Source organism: Myotis daubentonii, chromosome 6, assembly GCF_963259705.1.
Source record: "Myotis daubentonii chromosome 6, mMyoDau2.1, whole genome shotgun sequence".
Classification (NCBI taxonomy): Eukaryota; Metazoa; Chordata; class Mammalia; order Chiroptera; family Vespertilionidae; genus Myotis; species Myotis daubentonii.
In genome coordinates, this window is record NC_081845.1 from 18,226,580 (window position 1) to 18,243,925 (window position 17,346).

The window sequence follows — 17,346 nt, forward strand, 5'->3', positions numbered from 1 at the left end:
GGTAGGCTTACCAGTATTGGTAGACACAAACTACTTTTACACAAAATGTTGTAGAACCTGTGACAAGGTAGGAAATACTGGGTTCACTTGGTAATCCAGAGTTTGGTTCTGCAAAAAAAGGTAATGTAAGTTTATCTTACTACATTTTCCTAGCTCAAAACAGTAGGATCATGTTGATGAAGCATGTGTAAGTTATTTTAAATTTTAAAATGTGAATTGAATTTTACAAATAGCAAATAAAAACTGTCACTACTTTGAAATAATCTTTTACCTCTTACAATGTTAGAATTGGGACTACTTCAATTTAATATGTGTTTTTAAAGTCTGCTAGTGAGATAATCATGACTTTTGAGTTGTGTACTTTTATTAAATTTAGTTATAAAAGAAGAAAGGCTACTTTTCCAGAAAAAAATAGAAATCTGATGTAAAACGCAAATGTAGGTTACAAAATGCTTCTGAGTCCTTTGAAGTCTTAGGCAGTTTTGATCTAAAGTTAGATTTTATGACATAAATGAGTAAATTCCAGGGCACACAAATTTCACTAAGTATTTTATTTTTGTAAATTATTTCCAGGTAAGACAGAATAAAGACTTAGAAAAATAACACCATGAATAGGTTTTGTGTAGTTTTTCCTTTAAAAACTGGTCTTTGGTTATAGGCTAAGAACCATTAAGGGAACTGGGAAATTGGTAATAATTTTTAAGCCAAAAGTATGCAGGTTTACTTGGTAAATACCCAAATACAGTAGTTTCCTCCCTCATCTGTGCTTTCACATTCTGAGTTTTCAGCTATCCAGTTAACTGCAGTCTGAAAATATTAAATGGAAAATTCCAGAAATAAACCATATGTTTTAAATTGCATGCTGTTGTTGGTGGGATGAAATCTCACACTGTCCTGATCATCCTGCCCAATTTGAATCCTTTTGTCCAGCGTATCTGCACTGTATACTCCACCTGCCTGTTGTCACTTAGTAGCCATCTCAGTTATCAGAGTCACAGGATCCCAGTGCTGGTGTTCAAGAAAACCTTACGTTACTTAATAATGGCCCCAAAGTGCCAGAACAGTGATGCTGGCAATTTGGATATGCCAGAGAGGCAATGAAGTGCTTCGCATAGTGCAAAGGTGAGTATTGTACAATAAAATATTTTGAAAAAAAGACCACATTCACATAACTTATATTATTATTGTTTATTAGTTACTGTGCCTAATTTATAAATTAAATTTTATCACAGGTATGTAAGCATCACAGGATTCAGTACTGTCCAGTCTCAGGCATCCACTGGGGGTCAAGGAACCTATTTCCTGCAGGTAAGGGGGACTACAGTATACTGAAAGCCATGCCAATGAGTTTAGGTATTCAAAACATGATTAAAAACAAACCCAAATACTAGTGCTACCCTTCAAAGTAACTGACATGTTTAATATTTAACTTTTCTACACATTAAATTGGAGTTGTAGTACACCTATTTAAAAGCAACTATTTACAAAATTTTCCTCTCCTAGCAATAGCCTCCAAATTTGCCGGCCCACCCCAAAGTGTTCCTACAAGATCTCTTTCGGTCTGTAACGCCTCCTGGAAACAAAGCTCTTTGCCTGAAGAAACAGTTTTTTTCAAGGCTCTGATCACTTCCGGTGGCCCTCTGATAAACTGATTCAGCCATTCTTGTGCCTCTCTTAGACACTCAGTTTCATCTGAAGACTGCAAGACCTCATCGACCATTCCTAGGTTTAAAGCTAGTTTTGAATCCAGTTTGAGGGCCCCACTTAACACTTTGAGAGCCTGTTTACTGCCAATAATGTCAGCCAGTCGGGTAGCCCCGCCCCAGCTTGGTATTATACCCATCTCCTTGTGAACAAATCTGATCTCACTCTCTCTAGTCATTAATCTGCAAAAGAGAAAAAAAAAACTTAATTGTAATTATGTATGCTTTAATAATAAAGTACTGCCTATTCATGATCTGATCTGAAATCTCCATATCTATAGATATATTAAAAACAATGTTCAAAACATCTGGCTAAGTATAGAATTCAATTTATACATAGTAGTTAACACTTCCCTTTGAAAACTGTCAACATTTTTGTTGTGCTTGCTTATCGTTTACTTTGCAAATAAGAATCTAATGTTTATGTTAAGTTCTAAAAGCCCGAAGTGTATCAGTAAAGTGGTAGCCTAATGAGAAAACCTAGGTTAAGTGAAAATATGGGAGTTGGAAATGTTAGGTGGATACCATGGGTAAAAAATGCATGGTTCGGGTCAATAGTCCTTAGGAAAAGAAAAATTGTTTAACCCAGCATCTATCCAGTCTCGCAGCAAATATGTACTAAGCACTACTAATGCCAGTTTACATTCCTGTTAGAGAAAGGCAATGAGTGATATGTCAGCAGTGGTAAGTGCTATGAAGAAAAATAAAATGGGCCTTGGCTAGTGTGGCTGGGTTGGAGCATCTTCTTATACATCAAAAGGTGGCAGGTTCAATTCCTGGTCAGGGCACACACCAGGTTGTGAATTTGATTGCTAGTCGGATGTGTACAGGAGGCAACCAATTGGTGGTTCTCACATCAGTGTTTCTCTCCCTTTCTTTAAAATAAAATAAAAAAGGAAAACAATAAAATGGGGCAAGAGACTAGAGAATAAAGATATGTGTGTTGGGGATGTGCGAGTTGAGATGGAAAAGGCCTCTGAATATTTGAGCAGCTACCCTAGTGAGTAAGCAATGAAAAAATCTGCAGGGCAAGTGTTCCAGGAAGAGGGCTTGCAAGTGCAAAGCCCTTAAAGTAGTACTTCGTATCGCTGGAACAGGCTACTGTAGCTGGAGTGGAGTAAACAGCGCAATGGGAGCAGAAATCGGAGAAGCAGGCTTAGAGGCCTAAGATGGGATTGAGGTTTTTAAGTGTGAAGCTATTTAGAGGTTATTCAAGAGAGTTATCCTGGTTGCTGTGTTAAGACTTTATTTAGCAGACAATAGCACACTATTTGTCTCTGGAACTTTTTAAAAACTTTTTTTAAAACTTTTTATTTCAGAGGGGGAGACAGAAACATCAATGATGAGAGAGAATCATTGATGAGCTGCCCCCTACTGGGGGGTCGAGCCTACTACCCAGACATGTGCCCTGATTGAGAACTGAACTGTGACCTCCTGGTTCATGGGTCGACACTTAACCACTGAACCACACCAGCCGGGCTGTTGATGGAATTTCATGTCAATAATCTTCAGAACAACCATATGTAGAAATATCTTCATCTTACACAGGGAAACTGAGGTAATGAAATAAATACCTCACTCAAGGACTCCAGTGCAGCTAGATCACAGAATTGAAACCCAGGTAGGTTTAACTTCATGTGCTCTGAACCTCACACACAATAGTTAGACAGGATTGGAAGCAGGGATACCAGTAAGAAAGTTGATGACAGCTTGGGTGAGACAGAGCAATGACTTCCTGTAGCAGGAATTCATTTTCCCCAAATCTTGGGATTTTTATAAATAGGGTGATTAATAAGCAAAGTGGAACCATAAAGGGAGTCAACACAAAGAAATTAGTGAGCATAGCAAAAGGCTTCATATTTGCCAATTAAATATTTGTTCACTATTAATAGACTTTTAGGGAATGGTGCCTATGAGTTTTATATGGAGGCTTCAATGAGAAGCTTTCACTATGTTAAAACCTTAATTTGGACAAAAGGTCATGTCTGAATTTTAATTTTTTTTAAAAGTATTGTTTTAAATACTCATTACCAGAAAAGACTACAAGTTAGTTTTCTAAAATGTTCAATGCAGAGCTGCACCAACAATAACAGTCTTTGGTGCTTTAATTATAAGAAATATTCCAGTAGAGAATTCTCACAAAAGCCTATTTATTAAACCACTGGGAAAGAGAACTTTCTCTTCAGCGCTGTGAATTCCTACAATGGTAAATTTTCCTTAATTATGAACAATTGCCTTTAGAGTCAAATAGCCATGAAAATAGTTTTCAATACATAATTTTTAAATTGGAAGAGAGAACAAGTATCCTAAGAATCTGAACCTAGCCCCAAATTTGAGAGAGGGTCTGCAGAAAACAATGTCAAAAATGAAGAGAGCAGAATATAAATTACAGAAATAATGCTAAATAGTCTTAGAGACAGGAATATTGTTAACATTGAACACAATCCTATAAAATAGCTTTTCACAGAAATAAACAATATATCACAGTTCTAAATTACAACTGGAATTGAAATAAATGTTGGCTCAGAGCTATTCCTACAATACAGAAAAGGATTATGTCAGGAATACATTTAGAATCAGCTGAACATAAAAGTAAGTTAAAGCCCTAGATGCTGGGATAATGAAGATGAACTTATGACAACAAAAGTTATCTAAATAACAACAAAAGTTATTTATATTTGGAATTATTTGCTTCTAAAGAAAAATTTTTATCATCTTTATACCATGTTTTTTTTTTTCCTTTGCCACATTTACAAGGTTATGTATGCCTTCCTGAACTGTATTTTATAACTCTAACAAACCCTGTGGTAATCTTTGTAAAAATACCTGTTGTGATTAAACTCTGACCTCCACTCATTACATATGATATACCTACGGTATGTTTCTATACTGATACACATTTAATACATGCTAGTTAATATGACCAAAAAATATATTAATGACAAGAGAACACAGATAGTTTAACAATGAGAGAAATATGTACCCTTTCACAAAACTCTTTAGTAATCTAAAAATTAATATAACCATATTTTATGAAGAAAATGTCCAAACAGTAAGATATATCCAAAGATAGAACTGCTTCCTGATAGACCTTACAGGATTACTTCTAGAGTTTATGTTCAGTTACCTGATACCACCTGTAATGTCGTTTATTGCAAAGAATATTAATCTATATAGAAAACTGGAAGACCTAAATCTTGAAATTTTGAAGACTTACTAGAGACTCAATTTATAAAACTGTATCAAACTCCCTTATTTTGACAAGTAAAAATATTATAAGGATCTTCTGTTTATTAATGTAATTATTATTGGCAATGTTTAAAATTTCCTGTGACACCTTGGAGGAGGGGAAATGAGGAAAGTAATCAAATGTGGATACACCCATCGTTACTGTATGGATCTTAGTCAAATAAATAAAAGTGGCGAACTGGGACTGAAACTAAATTTCTGTCTCTAATGCTCCAGCTTTTTACTGCCTTTTTCATTTTATTTCCAAGTATGTTATATATACACTACCATTTGCACTTTATTATAGAGGCTCAAATGTATACAGATCAAAGAACATTTGTACTGGTTCTCCTTGTAGTTAAGCTAATAGGACTTAGGAATGGTAACAGAACACAGTTTTAGGCACATGTAAAAACATCAGGTTCTATGATGCCATCCCTATAAAGCATAGCTATCCAATACTAAGAAGAATTCTAGGGGTTGAAGAGTTATTGGTCCCAAATAACTTGATTCCCTAATCAACCCAGTCACTATAATCACAGTAAAGATAAATGTATAGCTGTAGCTTTAAAGTACAGAAAACTTATTTTTATTGGTTAAGAGGATGACTACAGCAGTCTCTCTCCATTCCTTTTTTTTTTAGTTCTTTACTTTTCTTTGTATTATTCTTTTGAATCTTAAAGTTTCATATATTTCTTTGGCTTTCCTTCTCAGGGATTTTGCTGAAATGGATTTGATTTACTTAAAATCAACTTGTTTCCTTAACTTTTTGAATGCATGGTAATAAAGTAATAGTAGAGCTCAACTGACTAAAATTATCTACTTTAATGATTAATAAAAATAAATATTCACTAACTGATCTTCCTGTTTGAGTACATAAATATTTATATTCAGACAAAAAATAAATTTGAGCCGAAACCGGTTTGGTTCAGTGGATAGAGCGTCGGCCTGCGGACTGAAAGGTCCCGGGTTCGATTCCGGTCAAGGGCATGTGCCTGGGTTGCGGGCACATCCCCAGTAGGAGATGTGCAGGAGGCGGCTGATCGATGTTTCTCTCTCATCGATGTTTCTAACTCTCTATCTATCTCCCTTCCTCTCTGTAAAAAATCAATAAAATATATTTTAAATAAATAAATAAATAAATAAATAAATAAATTTGAGCATATGTTAATTATATCTGTGCAAGCAGGAATGCAATTTTCATCCTACCTGAAATCACATGCCGTAGTAACCTCTGCTCCTCCACCCAATGCCCAACCTTGAACCAGTGCGACACTTATCAAAGGAAGTCTGTATATTGAAGGAAAAATGTATGTTAACATTTTAAATTTCAATATTAATCTACAAACATTATTGAAAACTTGAGATGCAATAGAAACAAAATTACTGAACTATGTTTATAATAAATAAGAAACAAATCTCAAAGGATACTCAGTGCATTATGGGGAGCAAATCAGTATAATACTGAAGATATTTATACAATTCATACAAAATGCCATATACGTTTATCAAAATACCTCTCTGGCCGAAACCGGTTTGGCTCAGTGGATAGAGCGTCGGCCTGCGGACTGAAAGGTCCCAGGTTCGATTCCGGTCAAGGGCATGTACCTGGGTTGCGGGCATATCCCCAGTGGGAGATGTGCAGGAGGCAGCTGATCGACGTTTCTCTCTCATCGATGTTTCTAACTCTATCTCTCTCTCCCTTCCTCTCTGTAAAAAATCAATAAAAAATATATTTAAAAAAAAAAATACCTCTCTGAATCATTGTTTATTTTAAAACCAGAATCAGATTCTAACTTTACTCCAAAAAAATGGGTGATTTTGGACAATATACAGCTCCTGGCACTTCTCAACTACTTACTGGCAATTAGGAATAATTCTATGTGATATTGCCTTATTTCGTTTTTATTGGTATCAGGTTATAGATGGAAAAGTTAGGACTGTGTCCAAAGGGAGGAAATGTGGTACAGAAAAATGAGCTCCAAAACTGCAGTTATAAAGGTTCCTGTTTTTACTGCTCACTGAGAGGGTCCAGAGACAAGTCCTGTATAAAGACATGGTTCTGTAGTGCCAGTAAAAACAAATCTCTTCCTGTTTGCAAAGACCCACTTTGCAGTGCAAGGCTGTATCAGCATAAAAGGTCAATCTAAAATGTTTTGAAAGTATGGATTTTTTTTGTAGGTTCTAATTGAAATGCATAGCTGTAAAGTACAGTAACTGAAAATTTCTTAATACACTTCTCTCAATTAAAAATAATTATTGAAGCCCTAGCCAGTTTGGCTCAGTGGATAGAGCACTGGCCTGCATACTCATTGAAGGGTCCCAGGTTCAATTCTGGTCCAGGGCACATGCGGACTCGATCCCCAGTAGTGGGCGTGCAGGAGGCAGCTGATCAATGATTCTCATTGATGTTTCTATCTCTCTCCTTTCTCCCTTCCTCTCTGAAATCAATACAATAATATTATTTTTTTAAAAAAACTTTTAAGAAACAAAGCCAAATATAATAGAAAGAGGTGAACAGGAGCCAATACAATGAAAAAAGTGTTTTAGAATAGTAATGTTATGATTCCATTGGTCTTCTTAGACTCTTACATACAAAGAACAACAAGAGTACAGTGTTGTCCAATTCATTAATATACTAAATAAATGGAAATTTCCTTCGTTATTAGAGTTTTTAAGTTGTTTCCAGTTGGAATATAGAAGTAGAAAGCTCATCAGCCCAAACATGTCATTGTTTATAATCCCAAATGCAAAGTGAATCCATCTTCCTCACCAACCTGTAGTTCTTTTTCTCCAATCAGTAGCTCTTTTTCTCTCTTCAGGATATGGACCACTTCACTATATGTTCTACTAATTTTGTTTAGGTAATCTTTGTGTCCTCTCCTGATCATGTCTTTATTCTGCTCTGATATCTGTATTTTAACTTTCCCATGTCTATACCTAAATACATACAGCTAGTAATATAATCTCTATGGGAAAGCACTATATTTTAAATTCTTTTTATCTCTCATGTCTCTTATTTTTAAATACTTGTGTATATTTCACTAACATTTAATTAAATGACTATCCTCGATGGCACAAATAGTTCATTAGAATAAATATAATTTGAAAATCAGCTATTTTTTACTGGTACAACACAGAATAATAAAAACCTATTTTTGTTTTATTAGAAATCATATTTGAAAAAGAAAAATACATTACCTCATCAATCTTGTTAAGGTGTTTTGCATGAACATACATAAGGCCACTCCATCCTTTAAAAATAACCATAAACACAAAGGTATAATGCAAATGTATAAGAATTAAAAAACAAACATATTTTCAGGGTTTAGAAAGAAAGAAAGCCAATAATACACCTAACTTTTTTTTTTTAAATGAGGTTTTCATTTAAAACTCTTTGAGGCATTGCTGTCTGAAATGCAAATGATGCAGTTTGGGATTTTATTTACATTCTAGGACTCTTGGGGCTCAGCTTTGAATGAGGCATTAGCAAAGACTTAGAGGTGAGAGTTAGATCACACACCCCTGACAAGTATGGGTTCTACTCGAGTAATATGGGGGGAAGAGACAACATACCCCATCCATTATCCCAGACTCAGATCCTCTAAAACAGCGGTTCTCAACCTGTGGGTCACAACCCCTATGGGGGTTGAATGACCCTTTCACAGGGGTCGCCTAAGAACATCAGAAAACACATATCCTATCTAATAATAGACAAACATGGTAATTAACTGTACCTTCGCTACCATCACCTGATCAGCACGATATGCAAATTAACTGCCAACAAAGATGGTGGCTAATTTGCACACTGTAGGCAGGGCAGGACACCGGGAGCCGCCATCCAGGCCCCCGTGTGCGACCCCAGGAACCACCGGAAAGCCGGGCCACAGGCAAGGCGGCCCTCCGGGACCCAGGAGCCGCCTTGCCTGCTGCCCGTGATAGTGATCAGAAAGCCGGGCCGCAGGCAAGCTGGCTCCCTGGGACCCAGGAGCTACGAGGGAGAGGGTGAAGGGCGGAAGGAGCTACAGGAGCAGCTCTGGCTGGAGAATGAAGACTCCCGCTGGAGCGAGGAGCAAAGACTGAAGGTTCCAGCTGCAGCAAAGATTGTGTCCAGAGTGAATATGGAAGGCGGTGGCCAGAGTGAAGGTCTGGGTCCCGGATGCCAGAAGAAAACTGGTGCTGGCTGCCAGGGGAAAGAAGGCCTATTGCACGAATCTTCGTGCAACGGGCCTCTAGTTGAATATATAATTACATATTGTTTTTGTGACTAATCACTATGCTTTAATTATGTTCAGTTTGTAACAATGAAAATACATCCTGCATATCAGATATTTACATTATGATTCATAACAGTAGCAAAATTACAGTTATGAAGTAACAACGAAAATAATTTTATGGTCGGGAGTCACCACAACATGAGGAACTGTATTAAAGGGTCGCGGCATTAGGAAGTTGAGAGCCACTGCTCTAAAAGTATCCAGCCTACATTTACAATTTAATGGCAACAAATACATTTTTTTCCTTTTTCATTTCTCTCATGTTTTGTTTTTGTTGTTGTTGTTTGGGGCCTAGGGGATGTGTGGAAGCCTGAATTCAAGAAAAAGAAGTTCCTTGGAGGACTGATAATGGAAGATGATTAAGGTTCTTTTTCTATCAGAGTAATAATTCAAAGCAAAACTTTAAATTGTTATCATTTGTTGAAGCTTGCTATGTACCAAAGTACCAAAGCTGTTAGATTCTATACAGTATACCTCATATAAATTCCTTTTCAGGAGGTGCTAAGGGGCTTTCACTTAAAATTCAAGTTCTTGCTGTATTCAATAATGTACTTTGGTTATTGCTAATCTCCTTGTTCTTCCTCCCCACCTCCCACCCCCCCTCAATACTTCACACTATTGCAACCTAATCTTGAAGAAGCAAAACAAAAACTCTGATCCTTGGAAAGCTATTAAAGAGTAGCTGTCATCATAACCATATAAGTAAAATATAAATAGCTCAGCCATAGCTCTCTGGTAAACATGTAGAGCCCAGTATGCAATTCATATATACTTGCCTCTGGAGTTCCTAGGGCTTTCACAGCATTCAGATCAGATCCTGAGGAGAATGTATTTTTTGCCCCACGGACAATGAGACCTTTCCCCTCTGTCCAATTTTCCAATTCAGTCACTTTTTCCAAAAGTTGTAGCATCATAACACCTGCCGGGGGGGGGGGGGGGGGAAGGTGGATCATAAACAGCTAAGATACTGAAGAAACAGAAATAATTTAGAAGCCATAAGGCTTCAAACAAGACTCTTATGTCATATATTATACAAATTATTTACTGAATGTCAAATACCTATTGTGTTGGTACTATGGTGTACATACAAAAGAGGTATACATAACAGTCCCTGGTTTAAAAGCTTAGTGATCTTTTGCATAACATCATGGCAGCACAATTCGAATTTGAGCTTTGGCCAAAAATTACAAATTAACATGTATCCTGAACCTTCAGGTCTCTTAAATATAAAATTTTTATATTCCAAGAGTGCTGCCTAGCAAATAGAAGGTATTTACCAGTATCCAAGTTAGGAAATGAGAAACAAATAGATAGGCAAGTGCAGTGTTTTCATTGATTGAAATTACATGTTTAAAATCTGTCTTATTTCAATTCACAAAAAGGAAAATTTAAGCTAAATAGTAATTTCTTTTTTCATTTATAGGTTTTTCTCTTTAGTTGTTAAAAATCTTTTAAACCACCTTTCCTTTGTCTCCCAGTAACATTAGCTGAACACAAACAAATGAAGTTAGTAAGCAGTTAATAAATTTCAATGGAAAAAATAATCAAGATTAACTTGATATTTTCCTTTTCATCAGCATCTGTATTCCCAGGTTTTTAAATAAGAAAATCATTAAAACTTCCACCATGAGTAAAAATGTTCCCGTTCATATGATAGTTTTGTTTTGTTTCCATGTTCTACAAAGGGTACCATGACTTTCACGGATTATGTCACCAAAGTAAGGATAAGAGTCAGGTAATAGCAGGTTAGAACTAGTGTCACTTTTTAACGAGCCTAAGAAAGCTCTCTGTACCTGAGAAGGCATTCCTTTTACTGGGATTGTTCAGAGTAAGGATGCCAATGCCATTGTCTTCCTTCTGAAGGTCAATGGATCCGCCAGGAAACTGCTGAAGTTTTTTTTTTACTTCCTCCTCATGGAAGCCATGAGATGTATTATAAAGTGACAATCCCGTCTGATGGAGCAATTTTGTCCTTAGAGACATAGATGATGTCTTCAAAAGACTTGCTGCCATTTCTGGAAAAGAGACATAAGCATACAACAGTGCAGATGAACAGACACTGTGGTACTAGTTTTTTGTTAATAGGCCTTTCTGTTTAATTGGGAGGACTTTCCCACTTCTAAGAGCAACTTTTTGAAGAAAGATGGTCAGTATGGAATTCCTTCCCTTTCCCGCCTTTCTCAAACCACATAATTCACAAAGTATATTATTTCAGTACACCAGAGAGATGATGACACAGTTACAGTGCATTTATCAGGACCTAATACACTAGGAACGTTCAGAAGAATGTGGCTGTTCCGTATTTAGCATCATCTCCTGACTCCAGGTAGGTTTTCTCATGACAGTTGTTCTTTTTCCAACTCTTTAACTTTTCCAAAATTTAAGAAGAAATTCAATCCAAATGCCCACTTAGAAACAGTCTTAATGCAAAAATGTTTTAAGAACAATCCTGTTCTCTAACAGAAATTTTATTCTTAGCGTTATCCTTACTTTATGTAATGTTTTCATAGAAAAAGCTGGAAGGGGTCCTGAGGAAAATGGGGAAAGAAATAGGGATGTATGTGTCTGTGGTTTCTGTATTCCCCAGGGTTCTGTCACTCTTCTCTTCTCTTGGGTAATCCCAACTCTGCCCACAGGCTTTTCTTATGTAAGCATTGTTGTTGACATAAAACATACTAGTATATTCAGAAAAATACACAGCTTAATGAGCTACATTTAAGTAAAGAACAGCACTGAACACATTTAAGCCAATAATAGCACTCAGTAGATAACATGAATCTCAGGTTTGTTATGCCACCTTTCAATCACCACTCCAAATAAGAATAACAACTATCTTGACTTCTAATATCCAAGATTGTTGGCCTGCTTTGAACTTTATATAAATTAAATAATATGGTATATTCTTTTGTGTCTGATTTCCACTATGTTTGCAACATCCATTATTGCTCTTATGTGAACTTAGAGCAGGGGTGGGCAAACTTTTTGACTCGAGGGCCACAATGGGTTCTTAAACTGGACCGGAGGGCCGGAACAAAAGCATGGATGGAGTGTTTGTGTGAACTAATATAAATTCAAAGTAAACATCATTACATAAAAGGGTACAGTCTTTTTTTTTTTAGTTTTATTCATTTCAAACGGGCCGGATCCGGCCCGCGGATCGTAGTTTGCCCACGCTGACTTAGAGTCAAAAGGTCCTCTCTCTCTCTCCAGTATGTCCAAGCTTGCTTTTACCTGGAGTATGCTTTATGCATCTTTTGCCCCTGGGGATATGTCAGATATACAAAAGACAACTCATCAGAAAACTAAATTGGAGCAGAGGTCTTGATCTTTTCCACAATACTTCAGTATAAAAGAAATGTGCCAAAGAAACCTGATAAGAACTTGGGTGGCTATTTTTAAAAAATAAATTTGCCTATATTCTGTTTGGGGAAAAGAACAAAGAATTAAATAAGAAAATAATGAAGTATGATTCATAAAATCATTAGCATTTTAAATTATTATTGTGGTATAATGGAATTAATAAATAGTATATCTTCTCTCACAAATTATGTCACCAAAGTAAGGATAAGAGTCATGTAATTACCCTCTTTCCAATCCAATAATACAAAGACAACTGGTACAGATGCCATCAGATCTATTTCTCTTTATCCTTAAATCATTACAATTTAAAAGATTTATGTAACTAATATTATACCTCATCAGACATCTTTGATATGCTGATTTTCCCAAGGAAACATAAATACTTCCTGTAGCCTTCTATTAATTCCACATGTTCTCTCTTCTCTCTCCCGCCCTCAATTCCTGCCCTCTTCCACTAACTCTCCCTTCTTTTCTCTCCTCATATTCCCTGGTCTGTGCCACAAAATAGTACCATGAAAACTCAAGAGACCTGCCTACCAGGTTTCTGACCTCTGTTTGGAAATCCAATTCCAGAAATCTGATCACAGCCAATATGTACAATTTCATCGCAATTCTAATTTCAGAGACAAGACGTCAGTGCTGAGGAGATGACAAGGTGTTAGCTACGATTAAGCTACTATGGTACCTGAACGGACAAGTGAAGGAACGAGGGCTGAGATTCAAGTTTTGCATAAACATGAAGTTGAGCATCAGCACTGTGGGCTAGTTCTAGAATCGTAAAACAATGAACAGGTTCTAGGGCATTTACAACTCGATACACTTTCTTCAGGGCCAAGTGCAAGTTTAACACTTGCCATGCAGAATGCTTTGCTTTCGGGCCTCATGCAGATTCGGTTCAGCGGAATTAAACCACACCACAGGGAAAGGGAAGGAGAAGGGAGCCCCACAGACATCTGAGATCAAAGGTGTCACTTTCTTCCTTTTTCACAGTGCTGCACAGGTGACAAGAGTTCCCCTCTCTGCACAGGGAATAAGCTAGCTGTTCTCTTAAAACCCATTTTACACATCCTGAAATTTAATAAACCAAAAAACACAAATGCATACTCAATAAGAAAACAATTAGCCTAAGGTAGGTAGTAAACAAACAAAAAATCAGAAATATTCTGTTTCAGTCAATATATGACGTGTTTTCAAGTCTGGATTTGGTTTTAGGCTGTCATTTTATATTGTACCATGCACGTTTCATTACATGCCACACACACCCTTTTCAGCGCACAGCCAAATTAACCTGCTTCAGTTTCTCAAATCCTTTCCGTTTTCTCTTCACGCCAAGCCTCTGTCAATGTGATTCTTACCTGTTACACTGTTCTCTTCCTCAGAGTAACTCCCGATCACCTCCTTTCGGACTCTAGACTACATCAAATACTCTAAACATGTTTTCATTTACATTCTTTATGAATACTCACTCTCCCATAATTAACCAAATCTTCCCATTAGGAAGTCATGTGCATGTTTAGAACCGTGCTTGACAAAATGGTATCTGTCAATAACACTTTGGCATACAGGGCTTCGGAATCCATAACGCCATAGGAGGCTTAAAAATCTGTCCACACAAACCCTAGCCGGTTTGGCTCAGTGGACAGAGCGCCGGCCTGCGAACTGAAGGGTCCTGGACGCGATTCCGGTGAAAGGCATATACCTCGGTTACAGGCTCCATCCCCTTGCAGGAGGCAATCAATTGCTGTGTCTCTCTCACATCGATGTTTCTCTCATCTCTCCCCCCCTCCCCACCTTCTCTAAAAATCAATGGAAAAATATCCTCGCGTGAGGATTAACAAAAACAAAACAAAACACAAAAACAAAGAAATCTGTCCACCAACCAACTCTCCATCTACCCTGTTTATTATTCGCACCACTCACCCTGTTGGGACTCCATTCCTCTTTGCAAGCTGGTTTCTCCTATGGGAACGATGATCACTGCCTGTGCTCCACCTGACTGTATGCACTCAGCTTTCAAGTCAGACAAGAAAAACGTCAACAAGAGGTCAGCTGCTTGGTCTGGTGACTATGTTCCTTCCTCCTCCAGCAGGTGTCACAATTTATATCTTTCCCCCAAAACTTATTTCTTCCAAGAGAGTTACAGGTCTCCACAGATCCTATCCACTGACCCCGATCCCTCCAGCACCCAGAGCATGAGCTGGTCAGCAGCAGGCTCTCAGATGTGGAGGTGAGGGACGAGGGGGTGTCCATGGAGATTTCCTCTCAAAGCCCTTATCAGTCTTTTCAGCATGGAAGTCTTTTAGGTCATCTGTGGTTCTGATCCCCTACCTGTGTGACCGTGTGTGTAGCGATAAAAGGATTATTGAAGCTCAAAAACATTCTACAACACATTCCAAACATAAGCTGAACAGCTTTTGTCGTTCTTCTGGTTGGAAAGTTGGCTGCACGCAGCACGTTACGTAGTTTCCGTGAAGCGAGATAATTTACAGCGAAGCAGTGAGAAGGGCACTCGCCAGGCCCTTGGGAACCTTACCTGGCCGGGACTGCACACCCGCAAACAAAGGCAGAACTCTCCGCCACCCCGACGTTCCCTTCCGCCAAATCCCCGAACGCCAAGCCAACCCGGGGCCTCCCCAACCTACACAAGGCTGCCGGTGTGGCCCCAGCCCACCCGATGTTTCCTCTCTCTCACTTTCTCTTTGTTCTTTGTCCTATAAAAGCTTTGGGCCCTCCACCCCACTGTGCGATCCTCGGACACACTACGCTTCGTGACCGTCTGAAAAGAGAAACATCTGTTTGCATCAGCTGGACGTTCTTTCGTTACTTATCATGGCACTACTCGGCACAGGGCCTGGACGGTATTCCTAGTTTAAATCCGTGCATCGAAATACTGCCTCCCGATTCAGCTATTTCCCCACGTTCTCAAGCAAGTTTTTCCCTCCGGCTCTCTCACCTGGCCTAGTCCGGCGGCGGCGCTGGGCACTGCGTCCGCCCGCCCAGCAGAGGGCAGTGGACCGCGCGGCCGCTCCGCGGGTACCGCGCCGCCGGGGCCCGGCGGGGCCCGGAATGCAATTCGTGTGGATAAACGCTGAAGTCCATTACACAGTGCCATGCGAGGGCTCGTTCCTAGCCGACACCTAAAATGCAGCCCCTGCGGCCAAACTCTTGGAAGGCTGGCGCTGACTTTCCCTCCCGCTCCCCCTCGCCCCTCTTCCGCTCCCACGTGCCCCTCTTCCGCTTTCACGCGCCCCTCTTCCGCCCTTCAGCACCCGCCCTCCGCCGCCTCAAGTCCACCTGCGCCCTTCCTGGTGTCCCCAGCGAACCGGGCCGGGGACTCCTCTTCTACGCGCTTCCGGTTCTCGGTTCTGCGACAGAGGCTTAAGCTGGTGCCGGAGAGGAGCTGCCAAACCCCGTTTATTTTCGGATTCCGACGTTGACTTCGGAAACCGGCAACTGAGAAAGGCTGGGGCCAGCTCGCGTGGCCAAGCGAGAAGACCCACAGTGTCCCTGATGGCAGTGAGCCTGCGTCGCTGGTATCATGAGCACCCAGAAGATTTGCAGAGAATTGCCTGTGCCCTGAAGTGTGGAGGCAGAAAGCGGGGAGAGCCCTGGCTGGTTTGGCCTGCGGGCTGAAGGATTCCTGGTTGGATTCCCGACCAGTGCACATGCCCCGGTTGCGGGCTCCATCCCCAGTAGGGGGCGTGCAGAAGGAAGCCAATCAGTGATTCGCTCTCATCATGGATGTTTCTATCTCACCCTCTCTCTTCCTCTGTGAAATCAATAAAAATATTTTTTTAAAAAAGAAAGAAAGCTGGGAGAGTCCTTCACATGGGGTTGCATTAATGTCAGCACCAGCTATGGATTTCTCTCAGGGACTAGATTGCCTGCCTTTGCAGGATTATGCAAACCTTTCAGAATTTTGCCACATTAGGACAAGGAGGAACAACCCTTAAAATCTGGGGATAAAATTGCCCACCATCCATGCAGAACTGAGGCGCCAGAATAGAAGTGAAAATGATTGAAAGAAAAGAACATCACATTGCTTGTGTGAACAAAAAGGGGCCACATGCTAACCTAACTCAAGGAAGGTCTGCTGATGGCCTTGCAAGCTCAAGAGACCTAAAGTAATCACAAAGGGTGGTCTGAAATTAAAACCTCATGAAAAAGCAATTTATAGTGGGTCGTCATGTCCTAGGCCAGTATCTTCCCTGACAAAGATCAACTTTGATCTACTTGAGCCTATTGTCCTTTCGCATCTAAGATAACATATCTGTGGAATGTCAGGGTAACTTGTAACCTACCCTTTTCCTCCCGGACCCCTCCGACACAGCGAATGGCACCAGGGCAAAGATCACAAATTCCCTCATTGTTAGTTACCTTGTTGATTGCTGACTGTTAACTATTCTGTACCCACCTATATGAAAGAAGTATGTGAAGATCATTTTACTTTTTATCCAATCCCAGAGGTTTCCCCACTTTACTTCCTCCCACCTCCCTAGTCTATCACCAATGTATTTCATGGAACCCGCTGACATCTCCTTTGATTGTAATGTACAAAACAAGGTGAAAAACCGCCATTCTCCGCAACATTATCCCAATATGTAGAGATTCTGCTGCCCAGCAGTTGTCGAGAGTTTGGCTCAAATAAACTCATATAAGTGAACTTACACGAGAGACCTTGACTGCATTGTGAAAAGCCCATTTATTAATGCAACTAAAGCATGCACCTTTATTGAAAAAGCAAAGCAAGCAAATCTGTCTTATTTCATCCAGCTTGG

General features: G+C 39.3%; 1 protein-coding gene across 3 annotated transcripts; it reads right to left on the reverse strand.

Moving 5' to 3' along the window:
- Window positions 1-536: 536 nt before the first annotated feature.
- ECHDC1 (ethylmalonyl-CoA decarboxylase 1) lies at window positions 537-15,760 on the reverse strand. 3 transcript variants are annotated; one of them, XM_059700278.1, is made up of 7 exons: window positions 15,522-15,760; window positions 14,489-14,578; window positions 11,002-11,223; window positions 9,985-10,127; window positions 8,133-8,185; window positions 6,141-6,221; window positions 537-1,886 (listed from the first exon to the last, which is right to left on the reverse strand). In XM_059700278.1, the coding sequence occupies exons 2-7, from the start codon at window positions 14,502-14,504 to the stop codon at window positions 1,478-1,480; spliced, it is 924 nt and encodes a 307-aa protein (XP_059556261.1). In that variant the 5' UTR covers window positions 14,505-14,578; window positions 15,522-15,760; the 3' UTR covers window positions 537-1,477. The 3 variants fall into 3 exon arrangements, with proteins under 3 accessions (XP_059556261.1, XP_059556262.1, XP_059556260.1); XM_059700279.1 differs by lacking the exon at window positions 14,489-14,578; XM_059700277.1 differs by lacking the exon at window positions 15,522-15,760 and having other exon boundaries at window positions 14,489-15,053.
- Window positions 15,761-17,346: the final 1,586 nt, after the last annotated feature.